General features: G+C 42.5%; 1 protein-coding gene across 17 annotated transcripts in view; it reads left to right on the top strand.

Moving 5' to 3' along the window:
* The window catches only part of ncor1 (nuclear receptor corepressor 1), a 270,800-nt gene that overhangs the window by 175,041 nt on the left and 82,102 nt on the right, over positions 1 to 13,657 (top strand). For 13 of the 17 annotated variants that reach the window (XM_059973760.1, XM_059973765.1, XM_059973762.1 and 10 more), the window contains exons 24-26: positions 2,705 to 2,877; positions 9,639 to 9,677; positions 10,371 to 10,491. In XM_059973760.1, coding sequence (XP_059829743.1) covers positions 2,705 to 2,877; positions 9,639 to 9,677; positions 10,371 to 10,491 — 333 coding nt within the window. The remainder of the gene's footprint in view (positions 1 to 2,704; positions 2,878 to 9,638; positions 9,678 to 10,370; positions 10,492 to 13,657) is intronic. The other 4 variants (XM_059973772.1, XM_059973767.1, XM_059973768.1 and 1 more) reach the window with 2 other exon arrangements.

Genomic DNA, 13,657 nt, shown 5'->3' with positions numbered 1-13,657 from the left:
CTCAAACGTCCCAAAGATAAGTTCCTTGTATAGCAAGTTGGCTGCCATAGGTGGCTAATGGAAGAATTAGAGGAGTTGATGGGTATGTGAGGTAATAGGGTTACTCTGAAACATACACCATTCCTATGAAAATTATCTGGTGGTTGTTTATGATATTTAGGTGAGATTGCCTTGCAGAAGTTGATTGTGACATTCCCCAAATTACAACAGTGATTGTTTTAAGATGGACTATGGTACTCAAAACCAAGTTTAAAAGTATAAAGTAGTGGTCACCAACCTTTTTAAGCCCAAGATCCCCTACCTCGGCCTTAGTGAAAGGCAAGATCGACCTACTAAATCGGTTAGTCACACGGATGCGCACCGGACAGAAAAGACTGGAAGTAAAATCCCGCAACCTGGAAGTAGAAATAATGTATGTACACCACGGGTCACCACCCTTTTTTGCACTGTGGACTGTTTTAATATTGACAATATTCTTGCGGACCGGTCGACGGGGGTGGGGGGGTGTTAAACATGACCAGAATACAGCGATACTCAAAACAGGTTCCTTATGTCCAGTCCGCAATTTAGTTTACATGGCTCTCGGCACTTAGCTTCTGTCCCGCTTGCTCATGTTTTTTCTGCTGAAAAAACTCAGTGGATTTGTCTTTAAGTGCAGGGTGCTTGGACTCAAGATGCCAAAGTAGTTTTGAGTGCTTCTTTGTCTCATTAGACAGCCGCCCACCCGTCCGCCACCAGATGCCTTGGCCAGGTGCGGCTGGTCGTGGGTGGGGTGAGAGGACAAGGTAAGGGCCAGCGGTCCCAGTGCTGGGGCCGCAGCGGTTGCAGTCCAGAGAGAGCAAGGGAGGAGTGCGACAGGGTGTGCATCTGCCCACCCTTGTAGGATCTATTGGCTGACAATAGTTTGGCTCGAGAGATGACTTTCAGTAGATCACAACCCAAGGTAGCTGCTTTGCTACTTATGAAACCCTGAGCCCGAATTAGGTCGTCTGTGAATATTTTAGCACCGGGTTCCCAACGAACATTCGGTGTGCTAAACAGGTTTAGAGGTGTCGCCCATCTGTCTGCACTCTGGGCCAGTAACAATGGCACTTCCCGCCGGCCGCACAAGGCAGCTGGTTACCCAAGGCCAGCCAGTGATCCCTGGCACGAGGGTATCACTGCGTTTAGGTGACTGATGAGCTCGTGTGCGTTCAAGTTCAACAGTGGGCGTGACAGGGAATGAGGAAAGGTGCAGCTGATTCATATCGTTTCATATCGCCAAATCATATCGTTTCCTCGTGGCCCGGTGGTTGGGGACCACTGAAGTACACTGTGTAGTGCATGGCGGGGGAGCTACACACATGCGCACTGGGCAGAAAGAACGGAACTAAAACCCCACAACCCGGAAACAAACTCTCAACAATATTTGTGTATTTATTTTTCATTTTTTCGGGATCTACTGGGAAAGTCTCAAAGATCGACCAGTCGATTGCAATCGACGGGTTGGCGACAACTAGTATAACATATAAATCGTCTCTTTGTGTCAGTTTTATCTAGTGACTATTGTCCCATACAATCACTAAAAAAAGCTGTATTGAACAAATCATTGATTGGATGAGCCAAAATTTCCTCCAGTTCAGCAAAGAGAAAACTGAAATAATTATTTTTGATGCCAAAAAAAACAATTAAAAGTCAGTGCCCACTTAGAATCCCTGTCATTACAAACCACAATCCAAGCCAGAAACCTTGGTGTTGTGATGGACTCCGAATTAAATTTTAACTGCCACATTAAGACAATTACAAAGTCAGTCTACTGCCATCTTAAAAATAGCAAGAGTTAAAAGGCTTAGGTCTCAGCAAGATCTAGAAATACTCAACTGTGCATTTATTTTTAGTAGGCTTGACTACTGTAGTGGCGTTTTCACAAGTCTCTGTTTAAAAAAAATCCTTCAAACAGCTGCAGCTCATTTAGAATGCTGCTGCTTGAGTCCTCACCAAGAAAGTGAAAGAAAGACCAAGAAAGTAGAACATACCACTGCAGTTGTCAGATTGCTGCACTGGCTCCCTGCCCATCAGAGGATTAACTTTAAGATATGACTACTGGTTTATAAAGCACTGAATGGCCTAGGCCCAAAATACATCTCCGATCTTCTACATTATGAATCTTTCTGAGCTCTCAGGTCATCTGGAGTGAGTCTGCTTACCATCCCCAGGATCAAAACTAAACATGGTGAAGTAGCTTTTAGTTACTCTGCTCCACATATCTGGAATAACCTTCATGAGGATCTGAATTCTGCCCCAACTTTAAGTTATCTTAAACTGAGGCTTAAAACTTTTCTTTTTGTTATAGCTTTTATTTAGAATCTCCTGCACTGTAACTTCTATTTATCATATCTATTTTTGTGTGATTTTATTCTCTTATGTATTGTCTGAAATTTGATGTTTGATTTTTATATCTTGTTCTATATAAAACACTTCGAGTTACCATGTGTTTGGAAAAAAATGTTGTGCAAGTAAACTTGCTTGCTTTGTATGTAGCGTAAACACCCTAGTCATTTTGATTCTATAGATTGCAGGCAAATGACTGATGAAAGCAGTTGGACTGAAAGGTCAGGAAGGAAACAACTGAAAGAAAATAAATCAGATTCCAAATCTGCAGTTAATGGAGATAGTGGCATACAGATGTGCATACCTTTGACCAACTTGTGGTTTCAATTTATAGTTCTTCAGCCTGCTCCACATCAAGTGATGCAAACATCTGAGGGAGGAAAAATAGTGATTACCAGACCAACAAGACCATCCAATATTCCCTCCCCTCCTCCACTCATCCCTTCAACGAAACCACCACTACCCTCTGAGAAGCCATCGTTCATAATGGGAGGCTCCATCTCGCAGGTAAGGTGGCACGTGAGTTTTGCACAGAAAAAAATCAAAGGAGGGAAATTATTTCTTAGTTATGTTACATTTCTGATAAAGACAGCTGTATTCAAATTTAGTTTGAATAAACATTTAATGTGGACTGTCTTTATGGCGTCACGTTTATGAATACAATTTCTTTGAGTCTGGATTTTTGAGCACATGACTCTGCTTAACAAGATAAGAGCCCATGGTATTACAGGAAAGATACTAGCATGGATACAAGTCATAGAGACACAGAAAAGTACAGCACAGAAACAGATCTTTTGGCTTATCTAGTCTGTGCCGAACCATTTAAACTGCTTATTTCCATTGATATGCACATTAACCATATCTCTCCATACCCCTACCATCCAGGTATCTATCCAAACTTCTCTTAAGCATTGAAATAGAGCTTGTATGCACCACTTGCACTGGCAGCTTGTTCCACTCTCACAAGTCTCTGAGTGAAGAAGTTTTCCCCTCATGTTCACTTAAACTTCTTACCTTTCACCCTTAACCCATGACCTGTAGTTGGAGTCACACCCAACCTCAGTGGAAAAAGCCTGCTTGCATTTATCCTATCTATACCCCTCATAGTTTTGTAAACCTCTTATCAAATCTGCTCTCAATCTTCTGTGTTGTAAAGAATACAGTCCTAGCCGATTCAATCTTTCTATATAACTCAGGTCTTCCAGACCTGGCAACAACCTGGTGCATTTTCTCTGTATTCTTTCAAACTCCTTTACATCCTTCCATAGGTAGGTAACCAAAACTGCACTAAATACTCCAAAGTAGGCCTCTCCGATGTCTTATACAACTTTAAAATAACATTCTAATTCCTGTACTCATGAAAGCCAAAAGTTTCGTTCTATGAAAGCCAAAAGTTTTCTTTACAACCCTATCTACTTGCGTTGCCACTTCCAGTGAATTATGGTCCTGTATTCCCAGATCCCTTTGTTCTACCATGTACCTCAGTGCCCTGCCGTTCACTGTGTAAGACCTATCCTGGTTGATCCTAATGAAGTCAAAAAGCTCGAACTTATCTGCATTAAATTCCATCTGCCATTTTTTCAACCCATTTTTCCGTTGATCCTAATGAAGTTGAAAAGCTCGAACTTGTCTGCATTAAATTCCATCTGCCGTTTTTTCGACCCATTTTTCCAGCTGGTTCAGATCCCACTACAAGCCATGATAGTCATTCTCATTGTCCAACACAGCCCACAGTCTTGGTGTCATCCGCAATTTGCTCACCCAGTTAACCACATTATCATCCAGATCATTGGTGTAGATGACAAACAGCGAAGGGCCTAGCACCAATCCCTGTGGCACTCCACTAGTCACGGGCCTCCTGTCTTCTCCCACAGAGGCAATGTCTAATCCAATTTGTTACCTCATCCTGAACGCCCAGCAACTGAAACTTCTTGACCAGCTTCCCATGCAGGACCTTGTTAAATGCCTTACTAATGTTCATTTAAACAACATCAACTACCTTGCCTTCACCCACTTACCAAGTAACTTACTCAAAAAACCCTATAAGATTGTTTAGACATGATCTACCACACAAGAAGTAATGCTGACTATCCTTAATCAGTCCACATCTATTCAAATACTTCTATATCCAGTCCCCTAGAATACCTTCCAATAACTTTCCCACAACTGGTGTCAAACTCACCAGCGTATAATTTCCTGGTTTATGTTTAGAGCCTTTTTTAAACAGTGGAACAACAGCAAGTTGCTAAAGATGATTTAAATATCTCAGCTAGTGCTCTGGCAATTTTTAGACTTGTCTGCCAAAGGGTCCAAGGGAACACCTTGTCAGGCCCTGGGGATTTATCCACCCTGATTTGCTGCAGGATAGCAAACATCACCTTTGTAGTCTCTACAGGGTCCGTGAAGTTGATTCTGCTTTGCCTCACCTCTACAGACTCTGTATCCATCTCCTGAGTAAATAAAGATGCAAAGAATTCATTTAAGATCTCCCTTATCTTTTTTGGCTCCACACATGGAATTACCATTCTGGTCGTTCAGAGGACCAGTTTTATCCCTTCCGACCCTTTTGCTTTTAACATATCTGTAGAATCCCTTAAGATTCCCCTTCACCTTGTCTGCTAGAGCAACTTCATGCCTTCTTTTAGCCTTCCTGATTTCTTCACTGATTTCAGTTGTTCTCTTGCATTTCTTGTATTCGATAAGCACCTCACTTGTTCCTCCTTGCCTATACCTTGTATGTACTTCCTTTTTTTCTCTTAACCAGAGCCTCAATATCTCTTGAAAACCATGGTACCTTACACTTGATGTTTTACTTTTTATTCTGATGGGCATATACAAGCTTTGTACTCTCTAAATATTTCATTTTTGAAGGCCTCCCACTTACCAAGTACACTTTTGCCGGGAAACAGCCTGTCCCAATATACATGTGCCAGATGATTTCTGATACCTCCAAAATTGGCCTTTCTCCAATTTAGAACCTCTACCCACAAACCAGATCTATCTTTTTGCACATTTACTTTGAAACTAATGGTATTATGGTCACTAGATGCAAAGTGTTTCTTGATACAAACTTTGTCATCTGTGCTGTCTCATTCCCTAACAGTAGATCCAGTATTGCGCACACTCTCATTGGGACTTCTACGTTCTGATGAAAGAAACACTCCTAAGAACATTTGATAAACTCTAAAGATAAAGATTCCCAGTCAATATGTGGAAAGTTAAAATCGCCATCTATAACAACCTTGTTTCTTGTACCAGTCTGTGATCTCCTTACAAATTTGTTCTTCTAAATCCCTAGGACTGGTTGGTGGTCTGTAATATAGCCCCATTAACATGGTCATACCTTTTTTATATCTCAGTTCCACCCATAATATAACCATATAACAATTACAACATGAAAACAGGACATTTCAGCCCTTCTAGTTCGTGCCAAACGCTTACTCTCACCTAATCCCACTGACCCGCACACAGCCCATAACCCTCCATTCCTTTCCTGTCTATATACCTATCCAATTTTACTTTAAATGACAATACCGAACCTGCCTCTACCACTTCTACTGGAAGCTCGATCCACACAGCTAACACTCTGAGTAAAGAAATTCCCCCTCGTGTTACCCTTAAACTTTTGCCCCTAACTCTCAACTCTTGTCCTCTTGTTTGAATCTCCCCTTCTCTCAATGGAAAAAGCCTATCCACGTCAACTCTATCTATCTGCCTCATAATTTTAAATGCCTCTATCAAGTCCCCCCTCAACCTTCTATGCTCCAAAGAATAAAGACCTAATGTGTTCAACCTTTCCCTGTAACGTAGGTGCTGAAACCCAGGTAACATTCTAGTAAATCTTCTCTGTACTCTCTTTATTTTGTTGACATCTTTCCTATAATTCGGTGACCAGAACTGTACACAATACTCCAAATTTGGCCTTACCAATGCCTTGTGCAATTTTAACATTATGTCCCAACTCCTATACTCAATGCTCTGATTTATAAAGGCCAGCATACCATAATGCCTCACTAGTTGAGTACTCCAGTATGTCCTGACAGAGCACTGTTGTGACATTTTCCCTGACTAGTAAAGCTACCCCTCCTCCTGCTCTTCCAGGTCTTAAACAACAGAACTCCAAAATATTGAGCTGCCAGTTCTGCCCCTCCTGCAACCAAGTTTCACTAATGGCTACAACATCATAATTCCAGGTGTTGATCCATGCCTTGAGCTCATCCGCCATTCGTTCGATACTTCTTGCAGTGAAATGCATACAGCTCATGACACTAGTTGCACCATGCTCAATGGGTTCCTCCTTCCGTGATGAGAGCCCAATGATCCAAAGCTTTTATGCCCACTCTCCTACACCAACACCATAGCTACGTGTTAAAATGTGCAATCTTCCCTAGTTCTGTCCTTACTAGCAATCCTGAGATCACAACCCTGGAGATCCTGCCTCTTAGCACAAAAATTACTGAATTTCCTATATACAACTTCATCACTTGACCTACCCATGTCTTTAGTATCTACATAAAATACTATCTGGCTGTCCACCCTCCTACTTAAGAATGTTGAAGACTTGATCCGAGATGTCCCAGTCTTGGTACCCCGGAAGCAACCAGAAATCTTGCTCTCACCAAGAACCTTCTGTCCGTTCCCTGAACTAACAAATCCCTTATCATAAACAAAAAAATCTGCAGATGCTGGAAATGCATCCAAACAATGCACACAGAATGGAAAAGAGTATAGTTGACTTAGAGGCCAGTGTTGGAGTCAGAGTTAGAAGGTGGGGGGAGGGAAGTAAGAAACACAAGGCGATGGTTGAAACTGGGAGGGGTGAAGTAAAGACGTGGGAAGTTGATTGATGAAAAAGATACAGGGCTGGAGACGGCGGAATCTGATAGGAGAGCACAGAGGCAATGGAAGTACGAGGGAGGTGATGGGCAGGTAAGGAGATAAGATGAGAGAGGAAAAAGGAAATGGGGAATAATGAATGGGGAGAGGCATTATCGGAAGTTAGAGAAATCGATGTTCATGCCATCAGGTTGGAGGCTTCCCAGGCGGAATATAAGGTGTTGGTTCATCCCACCTCAGTGTGGCCTCATCCTGACAGTAGAAGAGGCCATGGACTGGCATGTGGGAATGAGTAGTGGAATTAAAGTGGCTGGAGTCTGGGAGATCCTACTTTTTCTGGCAGACAGAGTGTAGGGCTCAGTGAAATAGTCTCCCAATCTATGCTGGGTCTCACTGATACACAGGAGGCCACGTTGGAAGCACCAGATACAGTAGATTACCCCACCAGCCTCTGCATCCAGCACATAATTCTCTGTAACTTTCACCATCTCCAACAGAGTTCCACCACCCCTCTTCCTCCCCCCCCCCAACTTTCTTCTTTCTGCGGGGATCACTTCCTATGCATCCCCCTTGTTCATTCATCCCTCCCCACTGATCTCCCTCTTGGCAATTAGTCTTGCAAGCAGAACAAGTACTACACTTGCCTACTTCCCTACTACCATTCAGGGGCCCCAAACAGTGCTTCCAGGTGAGGCAACACTTCACCCATGAATTTTTTGGGGTTATCTACTGTATCTGGTGCTCCTGGTGGGGCCCGATGTAGATTGGGAGACTGCTTCACCAAGCATCTACACTCCATTCACCAGAAAAAGCATGATCTCCCGGTGGCCACACATTTTAATTCTATTTCCCTTTCCCATTTAGACATGTCAGTCCATGACCTCTTCTGCTGAGGCCCCACTCAGGTTGGAGTATTCCATCTGGATACCCTCCAACCTGATGGCATGAACACCAATTACTTAAACCTGCAGTAATGCCTAGAATTTCCCATTCCTCCTTCCCTCTCTCACTTTATCTCCTTACCTGCCCATCACCTCCCTCTGGTGCTCTTCCCCCTTTACTTTCTTCCATGGCCTTTTGTCCTCTCCTGTCAGATTCCCCTTTCTCCAGCCCTGTATCTCTTTCACCAATCCGCTTCCCAGCTCTTTACTTCATCCTTCCCCCTCCCGGTTTCATCTACCTCCTTGCGTTCCTTTTCACCCCCCACCTTTTAACTCAACTCCTCATCTTTCTTTTTTCAGTTCTGCCGAAGGGTTTCGGCCTGAAATATCGACTGTACTTTTTCCCATAAATGCTGCCTGGCCTGCTGAGCTCTCCCAGCATTTTGTGTGTGTGGCTTGGATTTCCAGCATCTGCAGATTTTCTCTGTTTGAGTTGTAACTGAGATGCTTCAGAATGTAGCAAGCTGTCCTCTGCTGGCAGTTGGGTCAGCACAAGATTAATTTCTCTCTTGTTACTTCCATACAAGAATCGTTTGATTTGTTTAACGATACTAGACTAAGAGCCTGAGTCTCATTGACCAAGCTAGTGTGACATCAGGAATCTCCTGATGGAGGAACAATGCAAGGGATAATACTGTCCACTTTGAGCTGAAGCTACAATTAGTCCAGTCAGTTGAATTAAATAAAGTCACAATGGGTGTTGGAAATCTGAAATGAAAATGTGTTGGAGATACTTGGGTCAGGCAGCAGAGAGAGAGCAGACTGGCATTTCAGATGGATAACCTTTCATCAGAACTGGAAAAAGTAGGAGGTCAATGGGTATTAAAGAACAGAACGGGGAAGAGATTATATGAAATTGCTGAGTTGATTGTGTAGAGCCGATTGCTGCATCATGTCAAATGGCAAGAAGAGGTACTGTTTCCACACTGAAACCACGTATAAGGCAGAGGTCAGAGAGAGACAGGGTGGAAGAGAAATTCAAAGTGAAGGACAACTGGGAGCAGGGAGCATAGAATTCTGTTTGCAGAAAGAGCTGAGAGTTTCACATTATGACTAAATTCTACATTCAACTTTCCCAGTATGGCAGAGACCTTTTGCTTGGTTGGAAGGGTCACAGAACTGAAATGTGACTGTTCTTCTTTCCTGACTGGCTATGGTTTTCCAGTGGTTTGCATTTTTGAGTCACTTTGGTTGTGCTGAAAAATGATAATGAGGAACTCTGTAGTGGTGCTGGAAAGGGGATAGTTGAATGCAGAAATGGGGATTGGAATGGATACAGGGGAGCACCCAGGCAACCACCATTACTTAGGGGTGCCCTGAATTCCACTTTTTGTTTTGAGCCTTTTGCAACATGGTGTACTGTAACAACTCAGCATTGTAAGTATTCAGCTGTCAAGCATTTAGTATCATAATGAAAATATTGTAATTAAATGGCATCTGTAATTGGGTAATGAGTGTAGCCATGTGTGAATGTCTTTAAACTTGTTACAGCAGTACATGGACGCAGCTACCTGCCACAGTTGGTTACAGGTAAGGACACTTCAACTATTTTAATTTCTGTAAATGCTATTGTTTGATTCATGTGACAGTAAGGTATCTGGGATGTGGCAAAACTGGCCCTGCAGAAATTCTCTATGGAATGTGTTACTGCTGAATTGAAGAGTAATATTTGTACAGGAAGACTGGTCAATTCTGCTACAGTACTGATTACTGGAGCTGACTCACCGGATACACATTAATAGCCAATGCTATAATTGGGTGTGTATCAGTCAAGTTCTCATTAGGAAGTGCTCTTCTAAAGGTGAAACCAAAGTCAAGATTTTGAAGTGTATGGAAATGAGCAACCTGAGATGAACCACATGCATGCCATTATCATCCTTTTTGCAGTTATAGCCTAGAAAGGGAATATGAGGGCTTTATTATTGCTGTTTCACCTTTCCAGTGTATTACATAACTGAACTATCCCTTGCCTAATTGAGCTGCTTTCAACTAAAATAAACCTAAGTACTATACCAACAGTTTTATTCAGATTTTGAAACACACATCCAATTATTCTCCTTAACATTTGAGGTGTATTGAATTTGAATAGGTAATTTTGAAATATGTAATTGCCATCTAATGTCACGTCATGAAACGATGCATTATAACTATAATTTGATGCAAAAATTTAATACTAATTACAATTTAGAAATGAAGCAAACAATTTTTCCTTTTCCTTTTCAGGTAACTCCTGGCGTGTATCTACCCCCTCACAGCCAAGTATCTTATAGCCAAGAAGCTGTGAAAAATGCAGTGGGTTCTATTTCCTTGGGGCTGCCAAGGCAACAGGAGCCTGTGAAACCTGGTGAGCACCACTTGCATTTCTATTTCAAGCAACATTGATTGCCATATGTCAAAGATCAAAGTCAAGAGTTGCTTATCAAAAGATATGTAGGATTCCTGTGAAATAGTAACCATTTGTAAATGCTGTTCACCCACCAATTAATAAACAGATGGAACTTGCTCCCATAAGGAAGAGTGAGGTACATGGTGCTTAAGACAAAGGTGGGTGAAACAGGATAAGTCCTGTACTTTCTCCTCCATTCAGTGAGACCAAGGCTGATTTTTTAACTCAGCACCATTTTCCTGCTCTAACCTCATTTCTGTTTGGTTATTATCTAAAAAGTCACTAATATCTGTCTAGCAATTACTCAATGAGTGAATCTCTATAGCCTTCTTCAGCATTTTGTGTATGTTGCTCAGACTTCAAGCATTTGCAGATTTTCTCTTGTTTGGTTCTGCAAGTTGGAATGTAGAACAGTACAGTGTGGTATGGGCCCTTTGGCCCACAGTGTTGTGCCGACCGATATAAACCTTGCCCTTATACATAGCCCATAAATGTTCCATTTTTCTTGTATCTACATGCCTATCTAAGAGTCTTTTAAATGTTTTTATTGGCGCATGGCCAAGTGGTTAAGGCGTTCGTCTAGTTATCTGAAGGTCGCTAGTTCGAGCCTTGGCTGAGTCTGCACGTGTGTCCTTGATCAAGGCACTTAACCACATATTGCTCTGCGATGACACTGGTGCCAAGCTGTATGGGTCCTAATGCCCTTCTGTTGGACAACATTGGTGTCGTGGAGAGGGGAGACTTGTAGCTTGGGCAACTGCTGGTCTTCCATTAAAAAAAAACCTTGCCCAAGCTTGCGCCCTGGAAACTTCACAAGGTGCAAATCCATGGTCTATTGAGACTAACAGAGGCCTACACAAATATTTTTATTATATCAGCCTCTGCCACCACATGCTGGGGGTTTAATAAAAAATACTACTACTGACATTTCCCCTAAACTTTCCTCCACTAGCCTTAAACAAATGTCTCCTGATATTGGCAACTGCTTCCCTGAGAAAAAAGAATGCTTCCTGCCCACTCTGTCAAGGCTTGTCATTATCTTATACACTTCTATCAAGTCGCCTCTCATCCTGCTTTGCTCCAGAAAGAAAACCCCTAATTTGTGCACCCTATCGTCATAAGACGTGTTCTCTAATCTAGCCAGATTCCTGGTAAATCTCCTGTGCACACACTAAAGCTTCCTCATACTTTAAAGAGGACGACCAGAACTGAACACCATACCTCCAAGTGTAATCTAACCTGAGTTTTAGAGAGCTGCAACATTATATCACGGCAGTTGAGCTCGATTGCCTTATTAATGAAGGCCAACATACTATACACTTCTTAACTATCCAGTTAACGTCTTGACAACTTTAAGGGATCTGATAATGGTACACATCAAAACCTCCACTCCTTCCACACCGGACATTCACCAATGTGCTTACTGACAGAACTGCTCCATGACAAATGTCACAGTATTTATTAGCACCTGGCATTGACATCTAGAAAGCCTGGACACTCCTGTCAGAGTGCTGTTGCTAGATTTCAGTTCAGCATTTACCATTATAGTCCCATAGACCTTGGTGAACAAGCTACTCCTTTGCCTAATTACACCACTGTACAACTGCGTGTTGGACTTCCTAACCAACAAACTTCAGATAGTCAAAGATTCATGATGTCTCCCCTTCCCCACCATCCTCAAGACAGTTGCCCTCCAGGGCTATGTGCTAAGCCACTGCTGAACATCTAGCCTTGCATCACTTTATGCACATAAAATCAATCTCTGTATATAAACTATGTTCTATATTTATATATTTTTTAAATTCTTGTTTTCTTTATCATTTTGTGTTTCTTGTGCTGTATCGGATCTGAAGTAACAATTATTCCATTACACTTATGTACTGGAAATTGCATTAAACAATCTTGAATTTTGAATCTGTGGCCGTGGATTTGTTTTCGATAGTGAGGATGTTTATTGATGGATGCCACCTTCGTGAGGCACAACCCTTAATAAAGTCATAGAGAAGTACAGCGTAGAATCAGACCCTCCACCCCATCTAGTCTATATGAAACTATTTAAACTGCCTACTCCCGTCGACCTCGACCAACATCGGGACCATAGCTCTCCATACACCTACCATCCATGTACCTAGCAAAACATCTCTTAAATGTTGAAGTCGACCTCATGTGCACGACTTATGCTGGCAGCTCATTACATACTCTCAACCCTCTGAGTGAAGAAATTTCCTCTCGTTCCCCTTAAACTTTTCACCTTTCACCAATAACCCATGACCTGTATTGTAGTCCCACCCATCCTCAGTGGAAAAAGCCTGCTTATCGGTTCCGGTGACGTCATCGTCGAGAATGGCAGCTTAAGTCACTCGCTCCTCTGGGAAAAATGAGTATTAAGCCCCGTTATTCCATCAAATATAATATTTTTCAAAAAATATTTGAACTGAAAAGAGGGGCAAAAATGGGGGGAAGGAACGGAAATAAAAAAAGTGACACTGCGGAGCCTGCGTCCGAGAGGAGTGCAGCGAGCGGCTTGGCGACCCGACAGCGTGCTAGCGAGGCAGCTGCTTGGCCTCGTTCAGACAAAGCAGCGAATATCTTCGAAATCCTGAAAGAAATAATGGAGGTCCAGAAAGAAATAAAGCAGCAGCTCCGGGATATTAAGGCAGAGCTCGCCAGCGTTAATCAAAAAATAGCAGTGGCAGAGACTCGAATTGAGAAGGTGGAAGATCTCATTCAAAACGTGGAACGGATACTGAGTAAGACAATAAAATATTACATCACCAAGAAGTTAAACTGCTTGACCTGGAGGGAAGATCATGGCAGAAAAATATCAGAATCTACAACATTCCCGGAGAAGCGGAGGGCTCGTCTATGACGGGGTTTGTCATAAACCCTAAAGCTACTGCGGGGTGCGCTGGATATTCTCTCGGTTACGAAGCTGGAGATCGAGAGGATGTACCGTGCGCTGGTTCCGAAACCTACCCAGGACAGAAAGCCACGCTCTATAATAATTAAATTCCTTCAGTACTGCACCAAGGGCCTGGGGTAAGAGAGAGTGTTTTTCGACAAAAAATTAATATATTTCGACCAAGATTACCCCCCCATCGCGGTCCTGCAGAAACTCAAAGAA

The sequence above is a fragment of the Hypanus sabinus genome, chromosome 6, assembly GCF_030144855.1.
Source record: "Hypanus sabinus isolate sHypSab1 chromosome 6, sHypSab1.hap1, whole genome shotgun sequence".
In the NCBI taxonomy this organism is placed as follows: Eukaryota; Metazoa; Chordata; class Chondrichthyes; order Myliobatiformes; family Dasyatidae; genus Hypanus; species Hypanus sabinus.
This window is presented reverse-complemented; position numbering and strand designations above follow the sequence as displayed.